This window comes from Chiloscyllium plagiosum, chromosome 3, assembly GCF_004010195.1.
Source record: "Chiloscyllium plagiosum isolate BGI_BamShark_2017 chromosome 3, ASM401019v2, whole genome shotgun sequence".
NCBI classification, from domain to species: domain Eukaryota; kingdom Metazoa; phylum Chordata; class Chondrichthyes; order Orectolobiformes; family Hemiscylliidae; genus Chiloscyllium; species Chiloscyllium plagiosum.
This window is the reverse complement of record NC_057712.1, coordinates 70,108,527-70,132,428: the sequence shown is the minus strand read 5'-3', so window position 1 is coordinate 70,132,428 and position 23,902 is coordinate 70,108,527. Positions and strand designations below refer to the sequence as shown.

The 23,902-nt window shown below is 40.5% G+C and overlaps 1 protein-coding gene across 1 annotated transcript in view; it reads right to left on the bottom strand.

Moving 5' to 3' along the window:
- clvs2 (clavesin 2) overlaps positions 1-21,014 on the bottom strand; it is a 79,189-nt gene extending 58,175 nt beyond the window's left edge. Inside the window, exons 1-2 of the mRNA XM_043675061.1 lie at positions 20,878-21,014; positions 20,044-20,218 (exon numbers count right to left, since the gene is read on the bottom strand). Of these exons, the coding sequence (XP_043530996.1) occupies positions 20,044-20,218; positions 20,878-21,014 (312 nt within the window). The remainder of the gene's footprint in view (positions 1-20,043; positions 20,219-20,877) is intronic.
- Between the last annotated feature and the right edge of the window lie 2,888 nt (positions 21,015-23,902).

The following is a 23,902-nucleotide window of genomic DNA, read 5'->3' as shown; positions in this document are numbered from 1 at the left end:
CTCCCTCTCCGGCCTATCACCCTCACCTTAACCTCCTTCCACCTATCGCATTCCCAACGCCCCTCCCCCAAGTCCCTCCTCCCTACCTTTTATCTTAGCGCGCTTGGCACACCCTCCTCATTCCTGAAACGTCGATTCTCCAGCTCCTTGGATGCTGCCTGACCTGCTGCACTTTTCCAGCAACACATTTTTCAGATACTGTATGTCTTAAAGGATATACTGACTGAAGGATCATGAGATGTAACACAATATCACTTTCCTTTTCATTATTTATTCACAGGATGTGGGCGATGCTGACCAGGTCAGCATTTATTCCCAATCCCCAATTGTGCAGAGAGCATTAAGTGTCAACCACATTGCTGTGGGCTTGGAGTCACATGTAGGGCAGACCAGTTAAGGATGACAGCTTCCCTCCCTAAAGGACATTAGTGAACCAGATGAGTTTTTCCGATAATTGACAATGGTTTCATGGTCATCATGAGACTCTTTAATTCCAGACTTTTTATTGAAATCAAATCCTACCATCTGCTGTGGCAGCATTCAAATCCGAACTTCTCAACATAATGATGTACCTCAAACACATACACATGGTTGTACATAAACAGGTGTTATCAATTCAACTATTACACATATTGGTAAAACAAAGTTTACAAGAATAACGTTTCAAAGTTAAATTCAACACTTTGGAGGGCTGACAGCTCATTGCCAGGTGATTACATACCTGTCAGGAGAAGCACATGCTGTCTTTTATTGCATTTGTCTGACTACTTGGTTGCCTTGTTGCTGGTTGATGTCACTCAACAGCATCTTACAATCTTCATCGTTACAGCGTTCTTCATGGCACTGTCAAGGGATGAGAAATCCAGAGCTCTGGACTAATGATCTGGGAACATGGGTTTGAAACCCAACAGAAGTTCTCTTCCAAGCCACTCACCATCCTGACTTGGAAATACATTACTGCTCCTTCAGTGTCACTGGGTGAAAACCCTGGAATTCCCTCCCTAATGACATTATGGGTCTACCTACAGCAGTTGATGAAGACAGCTCACCACCACCTTCTCAAGGGCAATCTGGGATGAGCAATAAATGCCGGCGATGCCTGTATTTTTGGAATGGAAACCTGACACGCTTAAGTGATTTGGCTTACAAGTGGAAAAAATAAAGTTTTAACTAAAGAAGCTAAACCATTTTGCATGCAAGTGTTTAGCCAGGAAGAAGGCAAACAGGATCATAAAAGCATTGAAGTCAATTGCTACAAAGATGTCAGACAACAATATGGGCAAATCAACTGTGGGTATTGGAGATACAGTGGATGAAGATTCTGATGATTCAATCTACACCTTAAAGGAGGTCGTCTACATCAAATTTAAAAATGAAGAATAGTTTATAACCATTCTTACAAGGACAGCAGAATGACAGCGATAAATTAACATAAAGTACCAGATAGACATTGGTGCTTGCTGACAAACTGTAAGCTTTGCAGACCTGTAAAAAGTTTTCCCAGCTGGTGATCTGAAATCCTGGAAGGTGAATTTGTCGCTCTGTGCTGGAATGACACTCACCCATGAGGGCAAATTAATCTGGGAGCCCAGTGCTATTTCAAATCTGAAGATTGAGAATTCCAGATTTCAGACACGATGGTAAAGCCACTCATCTCAGCAGCATCAAGTTGAAACCTCAGAATAATGACCTGAAATGCTCCAGAAGAGATTTACAGTATTTCACAGGCTCTACTGACTAACAAACAGATGAACAGCCGCAAGACATTGAGGGTCTGACTGCAAGAACACAGAAGAATATTGATGCTGAAGTCCCAAAACAGATTGCCTTGCTCGATGTAGCAAATGCAATCGTAGGAAATATGAGCTTCTGTAGCAGCATACGTCAACAGAATTAGCAGAGAACAGTTTGAAACTGAGCCAGAGAGCAAATCATGCCAACCAGCAAATGTTGAAGAAACAGCCAACAATCCATGTGTGTACCATCGTGAGTTACAGACATTTTGCAGACTGTGTGCCATGTATGTGAATAAATAAACAAAAAGTGGAACTAGCTGGAATAACAAACATTTTATGATCTTTGACAACTATTGTGCATACATATGGTAATTTGGGTAATTCAAAATATACTTTATACATCGCTCATTTTTCTTTTATTTTAATCAGAAGGGGAAAGTTTGGATTCAGATGGAATCATGTACAAATGCATCTCGTGATCTAGCACACTTATGTGACCATTGTCATGGTGAACACAATATAAGAAGACATCTTGTGTTCTCTCCAGTGAAGTCCTCACATTAGCACACTGCTTTGCTGTACACGCAAAACAACTATCACTGTACATCATTGAAGCATGACAGGCTAATGGATGCATGCTGCCCTGACACAATAATTTAGTATTAGCTTAGAAACCTAGTTAGCTAAGAAATGTAATATAAAATAATAAAACAGAGAGAAAATACACTTTGTGAGTAAACTTGCAATATGAAGAAGGACAGCAAAGGTTACTTAAATACATTAAAAGGAAGAGGGAAGTTAAACTGAAGATAGGGCCTTTACAGACTGAGGCTGGGGAAATAACGATGTGGAACCCGGAAATGGCAGAGGTGTTGAATAAATGCTTTGCATTCGTCTTCACAGTAGAAAACATTGATAGCATTCCAAACTTAGCAAATATTCAAGGGAAAAAGGAGAGGAAACAAATACAAGAATTATTAATAAAGAAAAAAATGCCAGGGAAACTAATGGGGTGAAAGACCACTAAGTCCCTGGCATCAGATAGGAAGTACCTTAGGATATCAGAGAAAGACATTTCAGAGATAATGGATGCATTGGCAGTATCGCCAAGGAATCCTTATATTCTGGAAAAGTTTTCCGAGGATTGGAAAACCGCCATTGCAACACCTTAATTTAGAAAAGGAAGGAGACAAAAGGCAGGTCACTTAGCTTAACGTTTGTTATTGGGAAAATGGTGCAGGCTGTTATAAAGGGTATAAAAGCAGAGCATTAAAAATACATTATATGATCAAGTGAATCAGCATGGCTTCACAAAGGGGAAATTATGCCGGAAAATTAACCAGAAATCTTTTAAGAGGTAACAAGCAGAATAAATAAAGGGAAGGTAGCAGATGTAGAACAAATGCAATTGATGAGATACTACACTTTTGGTGACCTAATAAGAACTTGTAGTACTGAAGTAGCATCTTAGCCTGAAAAGATAATTAGCTAATCAATAGATGACAGAGAGTTGGGATAAGGGGATCCTTTCAGGAATGACTGAGGGTGGGACAGGACGTGCAGCTCAATGTTCTGGGTACTAATGTAATAGGAAGGAGAAAAGTGGAGGTAAGAGAGGAAGGGCAGTGGCATTTTGTTTGAGGAAATCATCACAATAGTACTTAGAGAGGATATTCCTGGGGCACATCCTGTGAAGCTGTATGGGTGGAACTGAGAAATAAAAAGGGGATGATAACTTTGATGGGATTACATTTTGGGCCCCCCTAATTGTCACTGGGAAGTCAAGGAGCAAATATGTGGGAGATTGCAGATAGCTGTAAGAAGATTCTATTGGTAGGGAATTTTAACTTTCCAAACATAGACTGGGACTGCCACATGTGTTAAGGGCTTGGATGGGGAGGAATCTGTTACATGTGCTCAAGAACACTCTCTCAATCGATATGCAGATGACCCTACTAGAGAAGGGGCAAAATTCAACCTCCTCTTGGGAAATGAGGCAGGGAAAGTGTTAGCGGAGGAGTACTTTGGGACCAGTGACCACAAATCTGAAAAGGATAGGCCTGGTCCACAAGATAAAGTTTTAAATTGGGTCAAGGCCAATTGTTATGGTATTAGACAAATTTTTAAAAATTGACTGGGGGAGGATGTTCATAGATAAAGGGACACCTGGCAAGTGGGAGGCTTTCAAACGCACGATAATGAGAGTTCAGGGTCAGCATGTTCCTGGTCGTGTGAAGGACAAAGCTGGTAGGAGTAGGGAACACTTGATAACTAGCAATATTGAGGCTCTGGTGAAAAGAAAGGAAGCATTTGTCAGGAATAGATAGCTGGGATCAAATAAATCCCTTGAGGACTATAGGATGTAAGTGGGAAATCAGGAAGGCAAAAATGGGACATGAGATAGCTTTGGCAGATAAGATTAAGAAGAATCTAAAGAGATTCTACTAGTATATTTATAACAAAAGAGCAACTCGGGAGAGAATAAGGCCCCTTAAAGATCAACAAGGTCATCTTTGTGTGGAACCACTGGTGATGGGTGAGATCGTAAACAAATATTTTACATCAGTGTTTACTGGGCAGAAAGACGTGGAAGCTAGGGAATTTGGGGAAATAAGTAGTAATGTCTTGAAAAGCATCCACACTACAGAAGAGGATGTGCTGAAAGTCTTAAAGCTCATAAAGGCAGATAAATCCCTGGGACCTAATCAAGTATATCTCAGGACATTCTGAGAAGCTAGTGAAGAAACTGTGAGACCCTTCGCAATCTTATTTGTATCATAGACAGCCAAGCATGAGGTGCTGGAAAACTGGAGGGTGGCTAATATTGTGTCATTATTTAAGAAAGGTTGCAAGGAAAAGCCAGGAAACTCATCAGTGGTGGATACATTGGAGGGGATTCTCAGAGAGAGGATCTACATGCATTTGGAAACACAAGGACTAATTAGGGATAGTCAACATGGAGTTGTACATGGGAAATTGTATCTCACAAACTTAATTGAGTTTTTTGAAGAGGTGACTAAGAATATAGATGAAAACAGAGTGGTAGACATTGTCTACATGGTGTATAACAAGGCCTTCAGCAAGGTTCTGCATGGTAGACTGGTTAGTAAGGTTAGATTACGTGAGATCCAGGGAGAGCTAGCCAATTGGATATAAAATAGGCTTGAAAGTAAGGGACCAGTATATGTTAGTAGAGAGTTGTTCAGACTGGAGGCCTGTGACCAGTGGGGTGCCACAAGGATTGGTGCTGAGTCAACTGTTGTTCATTATTTATATCAACAATTTGGGTGAGAATATAGGAGGCATGGTTCGTAAGTTTGCAGATGACACCAATGTGCTGAAAGTCTTAAAGCTCATAAAGGCAGATAAATCCCTGTGGGCAATGAAGAAGGTTATCTAAGAATCTTGATCAGCTAGGCCAGTGAGCCGAGAATGGCAGGTGGAGTTTAATGTAGATAAATTCAAGGTGTTGAAGTTTGGTTAGTCAAACCAGGGCAGGACTTGCACATTTAATGGTAGGGCCCTGGGAAATGTTGTTGAATAGGGAGATTTAGGGATGCTGGTACATAGTTCCTTGGAAGTGGCATTATAATTAGACAGGGTGGGGAAGGCCTTTAGAACACTTGTATCAGTTAGAGCACTAGATACAAGAGTTAGGATGTCATGATACGGCTGTACAAGACATTGGTAAGGCCACATTTGGAATACTGAGTGCAATGGTCGTTGCCCTGCTTTAGGAAGGACATTATTGATCAAGAAAAGGTGCAAGATAGATTTACAAGGATGTAATTGAAATTGAAAGTTTTGAATTTATTAGGAGAGACTGGATAGGCTGGGACATTTTTCATTGGAGTGTAGGAGGCTGAGGAGTGACCTCATAGAGATTTATAAAATCATAACGGGCATCATTAAGGTGAATAGCCAAGGTCTTTTCCCAAGGGAGAGAAATCCAAAACTAGAGGTTTAAGGTGGGAGGGGAAAGATTTAAAAGGAACTTGAAGGGAACTTGTTCACAAAGAGGGTGGTGTTTATGGAACAAGCTGCCAGAGGTAGTGATGGAGGAGAGTGCAATACCACACTTAAAAAATATTTGGACAGGGTACATGGATATGGGCCAAACACAGGCAAATGGGACTGTGTTCAGTTTAAGAAACATTGTTGGCATGCACAAGTTGGACTGAAGGGTCTGCTTCTGTGCTGCGTGACTCTATGATTCTAACCTGTGTGGACCAGGTAGGCAATGGTGTGCAGTGATCAGTGCAGGCACTGCAATTATTTACAATATAATATAACAAAATGGATGAAGAAATTAAATATCACACTTTTCGGGTGACACCAAAATAGGTGAAAAGGAAAATGCTGAGAATGACAGAGTCTGCAGAGGGATATAGACTGTCAGGCAAAAGCCAATGGGCAGAAACTTGGCAGATGGAATGTAACATAGGAAAATGTGAGGTCATGCATTTGGCAGAAAGAAAAGAGAGCTGAATTTTAATTAAATGGAGAAAGACTACAGTAAGCTAGATAGCAGAATGATCAGGGAGTCTACAAGCATGAATCACAAAAAGCTACCATTCAAGTTCCATGAGTAATAGGAAACGTTAGCATTTGTATCAAAGGGAATAGAGTCTGGAAGTAGGGAGGCTTTGCTAAAACTATACAAGGCACTAGTTAAACCACATCTGGAATACTGTGAACAGTTCTGGGTCCCCTATCTAGAGAGACATATTAGTATTGGAGACAGTCCAGATAAGGTCAACTAGGTGAATACTAGGCATGCAGCAACTGTCTTAAGAGTAGAGGTTGAGTAGGTTAGGCCTGTATTTATTGGAACTTAGAAAAATAAGCGGCAGTGTTTGTAAAATACAAAAGAATTTTCAGGGACTTGACAGTTCTAATGCAGAAAGGTTGTTTCCCCCATGGGAGAGTCTAGTCCAGATGGCATAATCTCAGAACAAGGGGTCACTCATTTAAGACCTCATGAGAGATGAGGAGGGATTTCTTCTCTCAAAGGGTAGTGAATCTGTGGAGTTCTTAACCGCAGAGGGCTATCAAGGCTGGGTCATTAAGGATGTTCAAAGGTCAGATACATATTTATTCAGTAAGGACGTCAAGGATTATAGGGAAAAGGCAGGAAAGTGGAGTTGAGAATTAACAGATCAGACCTGGACTCATTGATTGGCAGGGCAGATTGAATGGGCTGAATGGCCTACTTCTGCTTCTATGTCTTACGATCTTGTAGATAATAATGAGCTATAATAAAATTGTATTAATTTTGGATTCTTCAATACCACAATATCCATGCCCAATTTCTTTTACCTTGTGGGAGGCCTCTTAAGCAATTGCACATTGGCTAAAATACCCTGTTGGTAGCAAAACTGCATCATCTGTCACTTCCTAAACTTGTGGGATCTTGGCTTTGGAATTGAAGCCCATTGCCCTCTTCATCTGTGGTGCCATCTCTATGGGTTGAGAGTGTGGTGCTGGAAAAGCACAGCAGGTCAGGCAGCATCCGAGGAGCAGGAGAATCGACATTTTGGGCATAAGCCCTTAATCAGGAATCCACTCATCAGATACTGCCTGACCTGTTGTGTTTTTCCAGCATCACACTCTCGACTCTGAACTCCAGCATCTGCAGTCCTCACCTTCTCTTGCCATGTCTATGGGTAAGCATTCCACCAGCCAAGCAAATGTATCAATGGTGGTGGGGATGCATTGGAGAGTGGCTAGGTTAGACATGCCAAAGAGGGAAAAAGCACTAGAAGGAGCCAGCTGGAGTAAGGGTCAGGGTATAGGATCAGATGATCATGTTACAAAGTCTTCCTCCACCATAGGAGAGACCATTGGCCTGGCCTTTCATAATCATTGATTGCACTGCCCCTCAGTCATGGTGAGAAATTTTCTTCAGAGAAGGAGGGTCCTTCTCTCAGGATATTATTCCTGCCACCTCCTCACTACACCATTTTAGTGGCTCTATCAGTTCCTAACTCCTGCCTGGGTACCTTTGTGCTGGCTGCCACTGCCCACTCTATGTCTCCCATGCATGGGAAGGTGCTGGGTCAATTTTTCTCAGCTTCTTTCTTCACAACAGACAACTTTAACCCAGTTTGGCAGGGTGTTCTGACTCCTAATTATCCAGCTAAAGCTGGAAATAAACCAGAAGTGCCATACGTACCTGCCTTTCCTTTTTCACAACTCTACTCCTCTCTCCCTCTTCCTCCCCCTCTTATCCACTTCTGTCTCTGAAGTAAAACTTCTTTGCTTAAAATGTTACTTTGTAGAGCTTTGCAGAAAGGTATCGTCTTTTATGAAGCCTTCAAAAATGTTTATGTATTCACTATAAATTCACAACTCACATACTGCAGGTTAAGACACTTGGAGCATCAAAAATTAGTCTGTTTCAACTCAACATATTTCCAAATGGCCGAACTGATTCCTGTTTCCTGCCTGTGTAATTCATACCCCACCCTCTTTTCCCGCCTGTTATTAGCTGGAAATGGAGACCAAACATCCATATCCAGGTCCCGGCTGCTGTTTTCAAATGTTTCCTGAATCATCAAGACTCCAGAAAAATCCTGCCTGAAGTCACAAGATTAAGACTAATGGAAACCCATAAAAATGCACTAAAAACCAAAAGCAAGGTTAGGTAAAGTCATCAGGAATAGCATGGAATTTTCTGCCTTGGCTGTGGCTAAAGTAATGAACGTTATAAAATATACAGGAGACTGTGATGACTAAATACACACAAAATGGAGCAATGGGATTAGAAAATGCAATACATTGTTTTGAAACTATTTCATGAGGATTTATGATTACTTTTCTTCTGTTTTTTTTATTTTATTGAATTCTTCACCTATAAATATTTAATTTTCCAATCTTCCTCTTTCTTTGATTTGTATCTTTATTTTGCTTATTCTCTTACCATGTCCTCCTTTGCTAGATTATTTTAATGCTTTGATATTCTAGCGATATTCTTTTCCATGTGAAAAGATTAGAATGAACCCAAGGTGATATAGATTCTATGATTGTTTCCCACCAAAGCTAACAAATGGAGTGTATGGAGGACTGCAGACACTGACAATAGGAGAAGCATGGAGTATGTGGAGAAGGCAGGAAAAACATTTAATTGAATGGAGTGATGATGTACCCCCAGCGGATTTCAATTCTGGGCGGGAGGGTGTCTGGATGACCTACTCACCCTGCAGCCAATTAAAGCTCTTCATTGTCAATGAAGGACCACTTATGAGCGACATGTTACCACTGCTGGACTAACCGCATTTTAAATGGATCTGTTACCATTTGGTGTGCATGGCTTGTACATTTATGTGGGTTGTCTGATACCTCTTTGGGGAGGATTCTTCAATGAATGACAATTGCTGTCAGGTCAAGGGGCTGAATAATTAGAAAGTAGAGTAAGAGTCCCAATCCAGAGCCATGCACTCTACCCCTTGCTTCTGATCCTCTTGCCTCCTCCCCAAATAACCTCACTTATCGACCCCACATTGTTTACCTATAACCTGGATCCTGCAAGATCCTGTCTTTCTAGAATATCACCATCCAGCAGCAACCAGCTTCCCAAGTGATGCTGCTGATCTCTGTAGATACTGGCCTCTGCCTGGCAGGTCACCCTGGGGTCTTGATTTCAGGAGTGGGTCTCACAGTGGCATCACCACAGGCCTTACCAACTAGAGGCATTGCAGGTTTCACCCCGGCTCTCTGGTCTGAAGACAAGACCCTATACTCCAGAACAAGATGGTCTGCACGTGTTTATTGCTCACCAGGTCTTTTCTCAGTCCCTGGTGTTTTGTATCAGAGAGATTTTACAGACTGGTGTGCCAAGGAGGAGGAATGGAACTCAGAGTACATTGCCTAATTTTCTATCTGGTCCACTTTTTACATCTACTGTGGCTTTCTTTAATTTTTGTACAAACAATAAAAAAGAAAAAAAACAGTACAGCACAGGAATAGGCCCTTTGGCTCACCAAGCCTTAGCTGACAAATGATGCCTTTCTAAACTAAAAACCTTCTGCCTCTATGAGTGCCATTTCCCTCTATTCCCTGCCTATTCACAGGTCTGTGAATATATGTCTTAAATTTTATTATTGTATCTGCTTCTACTACCACCTCTGGCACTTACCACTCTCTGTGTCAAAACCTGCCTCTCACATCTCCTTTAAACTTTCCTGCTTTTACTTTAAACCTATGTCCCTGAGTAATTGATATTTCTACCCTTAGAAAAAGACTATGTATTCTATCCATGCCTCTCATAATTTTGTAACCATCGATCAGTTCACCCCTCAGCCTCTGACATTCAAGTGAAAATAAACCAGGTTTGCCCAATTTCTACCTCTACCAAGTGTCAAGTTCTACTATCCATGTTTTTCTTGGTACTTGTTTCACCTTTTCTGATGGTGTTTATTTTTGGCGATTTTGTCCATCACTATTTGCTTCTCTTTCATCTTTCTGTACCCTGATACTGCCCTCTCACGCAGTGCGCCATATGAGAAACAACAAGTTTACATTTTGCAGCACACAGCCTGTTATTGTAAAATGCAGCTGTACCTACTTCAGTTGCCACTGTGTCCTGGAACTAATCAAAAGTGTGAACTTAAGTGAGAGCTCAAAATCTATGAGATACTAACACAACCTTCCAAAATCATGTGCGGTATAGCCATAACGTTGCATTAAAGCAAACAGAACCTGACCAATAATAATAGTTCAAGGATATATGATCTCAGGAAACTAGCACTGGAAACTGTATTAACAGTTTACTACTGAATTATGTTGAGAAGATAAATTCACATCACCTTCTGTAATATTTTGGCATCCTGCAAACACTTTTGTTGTGAAATTAAAGTTGTTGTCACATTTGCCACCTTGTGATCATTATCAAACTTATGCCAGCTCAATATTTGCTTTTACATAGAATCACTACAGTGTGGAAACAAGCCATTCAGCCCATCAAATCTATGCATTTTCTCTGGCCAATCCACCTAGCCTGCACATTATGGGCAATTTAGCATGGTCAATCCATCTGACCTGTACATCTTTAGACTGTGGGAGGAAACCAAAGTACCTGGAGGAATCCCATTCAGACACAGGGAGGACATGCAAACTCCCTGGGGCATCTCAGTGGTTAGCATTTTTGCCTCACAGCACCAGGGAACTGTATTTGATTCCTGCCTTGGATGACTGTGTGTGGAGTTTGCACAATCTCCCTGTGTCTGTGTGGGTTTTCTCTGGGTGCTCTGATTTCCTCCCACAGTCCAACGATGTGCAGGTTAGGTGAATTAGCCATGCTAAATTGCCAGTTGTGTTCGGGATGTGTAGGTTAGGTGTATTAGTCAGGGGTAAATGTAGAGTAATAGGGGAATGGGTCTGGGTGGGTGATTCTTTGGAGGGTCGGTGTGGACTTGTTAGGCCAAAGGGCCTGTTTACACTGTAAGGATTCTATGATCCATGATCCACCCGAGGTTAGAACTGAACTGGAGTCCGGAGTGCTGTGAGGCAACATTGCTAACCACTAAGCCACCATACTGTCCCATATCACGGATTAAGAATTTTCAGCAGGCTCAATTTTGTGCCCGTCAGTTCAACAAAATTGCAAACATTCACCAGCAAACAACATGAATACTGCTCGACAGTTTTGATTCGGTGTCATAAGACATGCAGCAAATTGCTGCCAATTACTGAAACCATTTTTTGCATTTCATCAACCAGTGAGACTGAAAAAAAAGTAAAGGCATTTGCCAATCTCATATCATGTAAACAATGTCCAAGACACCACCATTACTATCATTGGACATGCGCTGCTCCACGAGCAGGACAGACCCAGCAGAGGGGACAGAGTGGGAGCGGCCAATTGCCTGACAGTGGTCGTTGACCTTATGAAGTCTCATGTCATCAGGTCAAATGTGGCAGGGAAAGCTCCTGCTAATTACCATATACCACCACTTCCACATTTCCCTCCTCCCACCCGCAACATTCCCCTCCACCACCACCCACCACCACCACCACCCCCTCCCCCACCCCAACTCTGCTACATCCCCAGTTGAAACATTAACACTCCTGCGTGTAGAATACCATTTGGAGAGAGCACAAAATGTACTATGGCTGAGTAAATTCAATATCTCCCACCAGTGGTGAAACCACTAGCCAAGATGGATGAGTCCTAAAAGGAATTGCTGCTGGACTTGGTCAGTCTCAGGTGGTGAGGGAACAAACAAGAGGAAAAATCATTGTTAATCTCATCCGCACCAATCTGCTTACTACAGTTACATCTGTCCATGTCAGTATCAGTGGAGTAACCACCGCACAGTCCTTGAGGAGATGAAGTCCAGTCTTCACACTGAGAATTCCTTCAATTAACTTGTGAGGCAGTATCACCATGCTAAATAGGGTAAGTTTAGCAATCACACAACACCAGGTTATAGTCCAACAGGTTTAATTGGAAGCACTAGCTTTCAGAGCGCTGCTCCACAACCACCTGATGAAGGAGCATCGCTCAGAAAGCTAGTGCTTCCAATTAAACCTGTTGGACAATAACCTGGTGTTGTGTGATTTTTAACGTTGTACACCCCAGTCCAATACCGGCATCTCCAGATCATGACTAAATGGGATAGACTTTGAACAGATCTAGCAACTCAAGACTATATACCTGTGTGGGGCATCAGCAGAATTGTACTCTGCCACAATCTGTAACCCCATGGCCTGGCATATCCACAATCCGATTATTGTCATCAGGCCAGGGGAAACAACTCTGGTTCAATGAAGAGAACAAGGTTAGGAGCCAACGTGGTGAAGCTACAACACAAGGCTACTTACATGCAAACAGCAAAAGCAACAAGTGATAGATAGAGTTAAGCAATTCCATAACCAACGGATCAGATCTAAGCTCTGTAGTCATGCCACATCCATCGTGAATGGTGGTGGATGATTAAACAACTCACTGGAGGAAGAGGCTCATCCTCAATGATTTGGAAGCGCAGCACTTTAGTGCAAAAGATAAAACTGAAGTATTTGCAATAATCTGCTGCCGGAAGTGCCATGTGGATGATCCATCTCAGCCTCCTCTAGAGGACGCCAGCAGTAAAAATGCCAGTCTTCAGCCAAATCAGCATGATCTCAAGAAGTCACTGGAGACACTGGATACTGCAAAGATTACAAGTCCTGAAAACATTCTGGCAATATTCCTGAACACTGGAGAACTTGTCATACCCCTAGCCAAGCTGTTTCAATGCGGTTACGACATTTCCATCTACTCAGCAATGTGAAGAATAGCCCAGAACGTCCTGTACACTAAAAACAGGACAATTCATTATCTCCATATCATTCTCCTCTTGATCACCGATAAAGTGATGGAAGGTGTCATCAACAGTGTTACCAAGCAGCAATTGTCCAGCATTAACCTGCTCCCTGATGCCCAGTTTGGGTTCTGACAGGACTGAAGTCAACAAAAATTATGAGCAAATTGTCTGCTGTTTAAGAGTTATACCTGGAATATAGGAAGATGAAGGTCATAGGAACAGAAGTACGTTATTTAGTCCAAGTCTTCCAGTCATTCAATGGCTGATCCGATAATCTCAGCTTCACTTTCCTGCTTTTTCCCCATAACTCTTGATTCCCTTACTAATTCAAAATCAGTTTATCTCAGCCTTGAATATGTTATCAACAGTCCTATGCAATAAAGAATTCCATAAATTCATTACCCTCAGGGAGAAAAAATTCCTCTTAATTTCTGTCTTGAATGCACAGCTCCTTATTCTGAGATTGTCCCCTTTGGTCCCAGACTCTCCCAACAGGGTAAACAACATTCCACATCTATCTTGTCAAGTCCCCTTAGAATCTTGAGTGTTTTAATGAGATCATCACTCATTCTTCTCAACACCAAAGAGTACAGGTCCAACCTATTCAACCTCTCCTCCAAAGATAGTACCTCTACACCTGAGATCAACCAGGTTATGTAGACCTGTATGGTGAATATCGTAATCTCCATTAGATCACTTTGCATCGAAGTAACCTACATAAACTACCATTATTGGCCACCTTAAGACAATGATTTTAAAAAGTTAAAATAACAGGTGATAGTTCATGTAAGCATTATACTATTCACATGACTGATTATTAACACTGCACTAAATTTTCAGAGATGGTTGAATGTATCAGATAAAAGAAATTGAATATAGCAAATTTGATAAATAGACAATGGGACAAATGCTTCTGTCCCTATACCAAAAATAATTTGTTGCAGTGCATAGAGCAAAATTGGATCCTTACACTTATAAAGGACTCTCCCCAGTGGTCAACTATGTGTTGCAACCAAGTAATCAAGTTCAGTAATTTCAGATGCAGCAACAAGCAAATCTGCCTCATTCAGACATAGGCAAATAATCTGAAAATCAGAAAATTATAAGTAGGATGAGAAGTGTTTAGGCTGAAAGTCTATTTATTAAGTTTTTTTTTCCGAGCAATTTTCTTCAAAATGGATTTGTTTCTATTGGTGATATCAAGTACATGCAGTCCATTTCATTATTCCATGCCTTATTTTAATGAAGGTCAAAATGGAGAATATCTTATGCAGAGGTTAGGTGTTTAGTCACTAATAGTGCAGATTATAATTTCCAACTGTTTGCTATTTATCTGAGAAATTTCTCCGTACTGTTTTGAGTGCCAGTGTCTGTGGACTCTGGATGCATGTCACTGTCAACATGCTCTGAAATATTGTTACTGGAAATTCCAAGATGGAGATCCAAAGGAGCAAGTGGCAAGTCGGGGTCACTGGGTACCCATGCTGACTTTCAGGTCAGGAATTCTCAGCATCTCAGCATTCTAACAGCTAGTGCATGGATAGGATAAATAGATAAAGTCTTTTCCCTGGGGTCGGGGAGTCCAGAACTAGAGGGCATAGGTTTAGGGTGAGAGAGGAAAGATATAAAAGAGACCTAAGGGGCAACTTTTTCACGCAGAGGGTGCTATGTGGATGGAATGAGCTGCCAGAGGGAGTGGTGGAGTCTGGTACAATTTAAATGGCAACATTTAAGAGGCATTTGGATGGGTATATGAATAGGAAGGGTTTGGAGGGATGCTGGCAGGTGGGACTAGATTGGGTTGGGATATCTGGTCGGCATGGACACGTTGGATCGAAGGGTCTGTTTCCATGCTGTACATCTCTATGACTTTATGACTCTAAGTAGTAGAATAGAAGAATATGTATTAATGAGGTGAGATTAAGTAATAATAAAGGTGATAACAAGAGCTAATCACTGTTAATATGCTTCCCTCTGCTCACAACCAAAAATCTCATCTCAATGTTCAGAATTGAGTTGGAAAATGTGACTTGTTTCTCTTGATGTCAGGGAAGGCCCCAATCGACACTCACGTAATTCTCTCAAATTTCCAACCCCCCCCCCCTCATCCCAATCTATATTGTTCAAAGGCTGGGAGATTCTTCCCTAAGAAACTATTTTTCACACTGATAATTTAAGAAACATACTAATCCAAACCTTAGTTAACAAAAGCTGAGAGAGATAACAAATTATACTTATAAAGTCTACTATTTTTCCCTTTTTAAAAGTTTCCTCAAATTGATCTCTCTGGGGACCTCACAAACTCGTTTATCTTTCTTTCATTATTTGTCTTGGGATGGATTATGCATGAGAAGTGTATATAATAGTTGCTAAAGGTTAGTTAATGGAAAAACACTTGGATAGAATTACATATTGAAAATAAATTTTGAACTCTTAAGTCCAAATTTTAGTTCATGATCCTATTAAAGGTTAAAATTCGAGTTAACTCCGCTCAAGTGAGTGATATCAAAAATATCAGTGAGTGGTACTGAGTGACAGTTTATGAGTAACTCAGAATGCATCAAATGAATGGCCCAGATGTAGACATCAGCCACCTTGGACATGATTTGGACAGGTTAGGAAAATGGGCAAAGAACAGGCAGATGGAGTACAACGTGGGAAAGTGTGAGATCATGCACTTTGTCAGGGAGAATAGAAGCATAAACTATTTTCTAAATGGGGAGAAAATTCAGAGGTCTGAAATGCAAAGAAAGTTGGGACTTCAAGTCCAGGATTCTCTCAAGGTAAACTTGCAGGCTGAGTCAATAGTTAGGATGGCAAATGCAATGTTAGCATTTATTTTGAAAGGACTTGAAGATAAAAGCAGGGATGTACTTCCTAGGGTCTATGAAGCTCTGGTCAGATCACATTTAGAGTATTGTGAGCTGTTTTGGGTCCCATATCTCAGGAACGATGTATTGGTCCTGGAGTGGGTTCAGAGGAGGTTCATAAGAATGGTCCCAGGAATGAAAAGTCTAACATACAAGGAATGTTTGAGGACTCTGGGACTATGCTCAATGGAATTTAAATGGATGAGGGGGGGATCTAATTGAAACTTACTGAATACTGAATGGCCTGACAGAGTGGATGTTGGGAATATGTTTCCATTGGTAGGAGAGACTAGGACCCAAGAGCACAGCCTTAGAATAAAGGGAGGCCCTTTTAGAATGGAGATAAGGCGAAACTTCTTCAGCCAGAGAGCGGTGAATCTATGGAATTCAGTGCCACAGAAGGCTGTGGAGACTGGATCATTGAGTATATTTAAGATGGAGATATTGTCAAGGGGATCAACAGCTAGGGGGAGAAAGCGGGAGAATGGGGTTGAGAAATCTATGAGCCGTGATTGAATGGCAAAGCAGACTCGATGGACTGAATGGCCTAATTTCTGCTCCTATGTCTTATCGTCCTATGGTGTTATGGTGGAGCAACAGGCATTAGTCAGCTCAGCTCTATATTTTTAATTTTGCAATGGACTTTGATATAAACTTACAACTTTGTTATTACTGCTTATTATTAATACTTTTTCACATTATTGACTACCACAACACAAACCATTGTCATTTGAGACGGAAGGCTGCCACCAGTCAATGAATACACAACTATCTATATCAACTACAAATCCTTCTGAACCTAAAATATTTACTAGATGTCTCCTTAACTGCCATTGGATTATTGGTTTCAAAGCCACTACCTCTGTCCCATGATTAAAATTTCAATGAAATGACAAAAATGGCAACAATAAGTCACCACAAATGCAATTACTGTAAGATATTGCCCTCTGTGTCTACTGGTGTAGGTACATGAGGACTACTGGAAGTTTAATGAAGTCTGAGAAGCCTCCATTATAGCTCCTCCTAACCGTTCTCTGACTGAATTGAGGTGAGTGTGCCAAACATTAAGCCACCTAATTCACCACATCATACTTGCTGAGACCTCCACAACATAGGGTACTGGTGTTGCCACATACCCTATTAAAGACCGTAAAAAGCAGTTGGTACAAGCTAGCTAAGTTTGCTTCTTTATAATGTTTCTGGAAGCAAATGGCTGTATAATACAGGCTTGCAGTGTAAGTAAAATTGACGGATAATGGACTAGCTGCCTATTACACACGGCGTATGAAAATAAACCGTTTGTGGTGTCTAACAAACAGCTGATTCAATACCCCAATAAAGTCAAAAATGTCAATTTTAAAGTTAAAATAAGAAAATATGCAGCATGTTTGCCACATACACAACGAGCACTTGGTGCAAATGTAAGACTGATGTAGCACTGTGCCATTCAACAACTTTCATTGCTCACACCTTTTGAGTATAGGGGTTGGGACATAATGTTGAGGTTGTACAAGATATTGGAGAGGCCTCTTCTGGAGTACTATGCCCAGTTCTGGTCACCCAGTCGTAGGAAGGGTATTATTAAGCCAGAGAGGGTTCAGAAGAGATTTACCAAGATGTTGCTGGGTATGAAAGGTTTGAGTCATAAAGGAAGACTGGATAGGCTGGGACTTTTTTCACTGGAGCATAGGAGGTTGGGAGGTGACCTTATACAAGTTTATGAAATCATGAGAGGTACAGATAGGTGTATTTTCCTTGAGATAGGGATTTCAATAGTAGGGGGCACATGTTTAAGATGAGAGGAGAGAGATTTAAGAAAGACATGAGGGACAATTTTTTACACAGAGAGTGGTTTGTGTGTGACATGAACTTCCTGAGGAAGTGGTGGATGTGAGCACAATTACAACCTTTAAACGACATTTGGATAAGTACATGAACAGGAAAGGTTTGGAGGGATATGGGCCAGGAGCAGGCAGGTGGGAATAATTTAGTTTGGGATTATGCCCAGCCTGGACTGGTTTGACTGAAAGGTTATTTCCTTGCTGAATGACTACATGACTATGACACTCTGTCCATCCCTTTGATTGATAAGCAACCCAAATCTGTCTTGAAACCATTCGATATCTAGCTTTTTATTTCTTTATTCTTTCATTGGTCATGGGAGTCACTGTCAAGGCCAACATTTCTTGCCCATGCCCAGTTGCCCTTGAACTGAATGGCCATGTCAGAAGGCAGTTAAGAGACAACACTGCTCTGGATCTGGAGTCACATGTGGACTAGACCAGGGAAGGATAAAAGACTCACTAAAGGCAAGATGGATGTTTATAGCTTTATAATTCCAGATTTATTCATTGAATTTAAATTCCACCAGCTGCCATGGGAGGATTTGAACCCATATCTCAGAGGATTATCATGAGCTCTGGATTACTAGCCCAGTTGCATTAGCGTTAAGCCACTATCGCCCATTAACAGATAACATAGGTAACTAACCCACTCTCTCATTGTAAGTTATTCATTAAAATATTTTGAAGAGACTGTTCATGACCATTTTATGTTTTATTTTTAGGACACTGAGTGCTGGATTTCCCAGATCTCTCCCAGAAATTGGAAGAAGTAAGTATATTTGAGCATTAGCTCAGAGCCAGGAGGACCAAGATTTTCTTGTCTACTCCTCCAAAACATCCAGCTTTGCACTCCTTCCACTTTGGAGTTATTAACAGTTCCTATAAATCATATCCTTGTTAACTTGACTTTATGTCGGGAGAAACCCTTGTCGGACGCATTTTTTTACCAATAAGATTCTAGTATGTTCATGAAATCTATGGACTGCAACTTCAGTCCATAGATTTAATAGTTATCTCCCAACTTTCCATCCTTCTGCAAGCTATCTAACTTCTTCCAAACTTTCTACCAGATTATCTGAATAATTGGCACTTCAGTTACATCTCAATGGCATATTTCAACACTTACTATCTCTGGCACATTGGCATTTCTTCTGCCCATAGAAAAACCTTTTGCAACAGTCCATTATAGAATTTACTAGCACAACCAAGGCTTGATTAGGAAATTGAGTTTTCCATAATTTTTATTGAGTGATTCTCCACATTTTTTTCAACCTTTCATGGGATGTGAGGAGAATAGGTTATGTGTTGCCTTATTATGCAATCTTCAACTGCAATTATGAACTTTTAAACATTTATATCATTTAAATGGCTCATAAGATAATTGGGAATTAAAGTTGCAGGTGTATCATAATGACCGTTTTGTTCATTAGTAATCCATTCCTAGCAAATCCCATTGTCAGCAATCATACGCTTCAATTTTTGGGTCCTTAATAATTAAAATAAAAATGGGCACATCTGTTTTCAAAACTGAAGATGAAATGTTTGCTATTCTCAGTAAAATAGTAATTATTCATCATGCATAAGTAAAGTCTGATTTTAAAAAAGGGTGATTATCCAACTGGCTATTAAACTCAAATATGTGTCTGCTGGCTATGGAAGATTCTATGGCCCAAATAACCTCATTCAAAATGCAATTTTATTTTATTTTTATAATGTTCAGATGTTCAAGGAAATTAGTTCAGGGAACTAAATTCCCAGCTTCAATGAGTGACCTATGCCAAGTAAAAATTAAACAATACATTTTAATTCACCCTCTTACATCTTGCATTTTGCAGTGCAAAGTGATTTTATTTTAAATTTATCTATGCACAAATATATTTTGAGAGCTAGTCTAACATAATGGGATATAATAGCAATCAATGGCTAGATTGTTAGGATAGACAAAACATAGGAAATGAGCGCATAGCTTTGATAAAGCTATTATTCTTGATTAGTACTGCAGTATATTCATTCCATAAAATCACTTCATCTTGAACTGCTTCTTTCTGCAAGAGCAATGTCCTTCACATATTGATTACCAAACGTTCCTCCTGGGGAATATCCAATTATTTATATAAAGTCATTTGCTCTCAAAATATAATTATCACGTATAAAAGCAAGAAAATCTTGGACAATAATATATTTGTGTACAATGAAATGATGTGATTCAAGAATAAATATAACAATTGAACTGAAAATATCTGTATCTTGATTAAATATTTCCATTGCAAACAATAAATATTTGTACCTGCAGTCCCTCAATAGCCAGTCGAAGCATACTTGGGGTGAGTTTAGAGGCTTGTTTGAAAGTGAAGTTGCTCCAGTCGATGATCAAAATAAATCCATTCACTTGAAGTTCTGGGTCTTCAATCATTGCTTCCAATGATAGCAATATGGCACGCAAGATATCTATTAACGTGTACCTTAAAGAGAAATACTGCCATTAACCATCAGGGCATCTTAAAGGCATGAACAGCAAACTTTCAAAATTGGCAGTCAAAGATTTGACACAATTTAGCTAACTCAAGTGCTTGGAGCTAACCTTCACCAACAGTGTCAGTGACATCCTCTGGACAATTAAAATACCATTCCAGCTAAATGGTAAACTCTTTACTAAAGCACTGTATAGCAAGTGATTTATTTTCTTGAAAGGGGATCAAAATAGATCATCCACTTCTAATTTCTGGCCTGAGATTATTACATAAATAAAGGCCTGTCTTATGCTTTCATCTGGTAGGTGCAAACACCGAGAATGCTTTTTGAAATATTCTCTTCTGATCAGATGTTTGTGTTGTTAATTTGTCAAATTGTTTGTGTGATGTCCATTACTGGATTAGCAATGTTCCTTCACTAAATAGTAGAAGGGCCAAAGTCACAAATAGCATTCCCAAATCACTGATTTCAAATTTCTCGTTGGCACTGTCAGAGATTAAGCCAAACTGTAACGTTTTGCTCTGATGAATTTATGATCACATATCTGTATCATCATTAAAATCACTTACTTCCACTTTTGTAATATTGCTTGACTCTGTCCCTACCTTAAGTCATTTATTGCTGAAACTCTCACCTGTGCATCTGTTACCTCTTGACTTGATTAATCCAATACATTCTTGGGTGGTTTTCCACACTGCAGTCTCTGTAAAGGTGATGTAATTCAAAGCTCTGCTTTTTGTGTCCTAACTTATTTCCATTCACTCCTGTGGTCAAATATTGGCTCATGATTTAAAAATGCCTCAACTTTAAAGTTTGCATCATCATTTTTAAACTCTCCATGTCAGTATCTGTATGTATCCTATCATCCTATGTTTGTATTCTCCTGAACCTCATAACCCTTTAAAATATCTGTCCTCCTCTAATTCTGGATTCTTGAGAATCCCGAATGTTAATTACTCCAGCACTGGTGCCCATACCTTCAGTTGCTAAAGTTCTGCACATCCCTTCGTAAATATCTGACACACTTTCTCTTTTAAGGATTTTCAGAACTTTCACTTTGATCAAACTTCTGTTCATCTGAATTAGTATCTCCTTTTCTGCTCTGGTGTCACATTTTAAATGCTACAAAGCTCCTTTGAAGCATTTTTGCACATTTCATTACATCAAAGGCATCTTATACAGTAAAACAATTGTTGTTGTCCCATAGCAATTCACTGCTGAATATGATAGAGCTTTTGACTGATCTATTGGTTGTAGGATCATGTTGTTCCATCTATGGCATGCTGCTTTTACTTGTGAATATGCTCTAAACAATTCAGCATGCCTATTTTGCAGACTAACACATGTTCAAGTATATTCAACATTGCTCATGCCATGATCTTCCATAGTCCCTATTGAAAGTTGATCACCTGGATTATTAGTAATGGTAGATGGAGGAATATGCTGGCCAAGATGTGATGGAATGGAATGGGGAGATGATGGCCTAGTGGTATTATTGCTGGACTGTTAACCCAGAGATCAAAGTAATGTTCTGGGGACACGTGTTCAAATCACACCATGGCAGATGGTAGAACTTGAATTCAATAAAAATCTGAAATTAAACAGTCTAATGATGACCATGAATCCACTGTTGAATGTCAGGAAAAAAACTCATCTGGTTTACTAATGCCCTTTAGGGGAGGAAACTACCTATTCTGGCCTACATGTGATTCCAGACCCACAGCAATGTGATTAATTCTTAACTGCTCTCTGGGTACTTAGAGATGGGCAATAAATGCTGATCTAGCCAGCAATGCCCTCATCCTGTTAATAGATAATGAAAAAAATTCTGTGGTTGATGGTGCAAAATGCCCAGTTTTGAGCTGATCTGAGTCCATTCCAAGAAACACAGAGGTATTGCTGCACAAAGTGATGGATGGGTGGGCTCAGTCTGAAGATAGGTCTTTGATTCACAGGTATTATGGAGGAGTTACTCCTAGAGATAACGACATAGGCAGAGGTATCTGTGATAGGATGATTGGGAAGAGCTAGGTCAAACAAGATTTTTACCTCATATTGATTCTCTCACCAAATTCTGCAAGCCCAATCTGATAACAATGTCTTCAGGATGCAGACAATAGTGGTATTAGATTAGATTGCTTACAGTGTGGAAACAGGCCCTTCGGCCCAACAAGTCCACACTGACCCGCTGAAGCGCAACCCACCCAGACCCATTCCCCTACATTTACCCCTTCACCTAACTCTACGGGCAATTTAGAATGGCCAATTCACCTAACCTGCACATTTTTGGATTGTGGGAGGAAACAGGAGCACCCAGAGGAAACCCACACAGACACGGGAAGAATGTGCAATCCACATAGAAAGTCGCCTGAGGCGGGAATTGAACCCGGGTCTCTGGCGCTGTGAGGTAGCAGTGCTAACCACTGTACCACCGTGCCGCCACAATTATTACTGAACTACTCATGGTTATGGATTTTTAAAACTAAAATTTTTATTAACCTTTATTAATTCATGGTAGTTCCTCACAAGTTGAATTCTGGGGTGGACACAGAGTGCTGGGGAAATTCATGAAAATGGGAAGGAGGTCTGTGAAGGAGGTAACCACACACACACACACACACAAACACACACACACACATGACCGTTAGCCTGACTGCATACTTGGTGATGACCTCTGTTAGTGCTGGGTTAAATTTCTGTTTTTATATATAAAATTGGAGATGAGCTGTCTTCTCTGAGCCCAGCTAGCTTTGTTTTCTTTTTAAGTTAGATCAATAGAAGCAGCATGAAGGGGTGGGGTCAAACTTCTACAGAACCAGGACTTTAGTTCTAACTTTTGGGCTTGGGCCTTGAAGCTGTATGTGGAAGCTGTTACAGATAAACACTGGGTTTCTCTTCCTGCTGGTGGATTTGCACATGAGACGAACTATTTTATGGAATTTGCCTTTGCCAAAGGTGTGTTTATGGCATGTTATTATGTTGGAACAGTTGCTGTTTAGCAGTTGAAATGACAGCACAGAGGCCGGTATTCTGTCACCAAGTGACCCTTCATTTACTTATGCACAATACACTGCCGGTGGCCAGCTGGCTTGGAGTCAGTCCCCCGAACTGAGGAGATTCTAAATCTTCTGGTAACATTTTCTTTCTCAATTGAAGAGATTCTAATCTCCTGTTTATTGTTTTTTTTGCCAAATAGCAGTAGTGCTTATTTCTCCCAGCACCCATGTCGCGTGCGTGTAGGTGTAGGACACAGTGAAGAAACATTGAGTGCAGAAAACTTCATTCCTATTCTACCACCATGAAGAAAAGACACTGGAGTGACTAGTGACAAGAGTTGCCCAATTCCTTAAGGGCAAAGCCTGCATGAACAAAAAAGTGAAGGGGGGGGGCAAGGGTCAAATCAAAATAGAGTTGGTGGGGGAAACAAAGCACCCCATGCCCCACCTCTCCCTGAACACATCTGGGTTGAATCCAATGGTAGCTAGGATTGCCTTTAATTGACCAATTGGCAAATGGGTCTTCCAACACCTCCAAATACACTGTGAATGTGTGATTATGTGAGGACAGACAGGAAGGTGCTGGGAACAGTGCAGTTATTTCATGGAGTGTGGTAGAATATTTCTTACTTGTCTGGATGAATGCAGTTCGATCAAAACTGAAAAACAATTGGCATT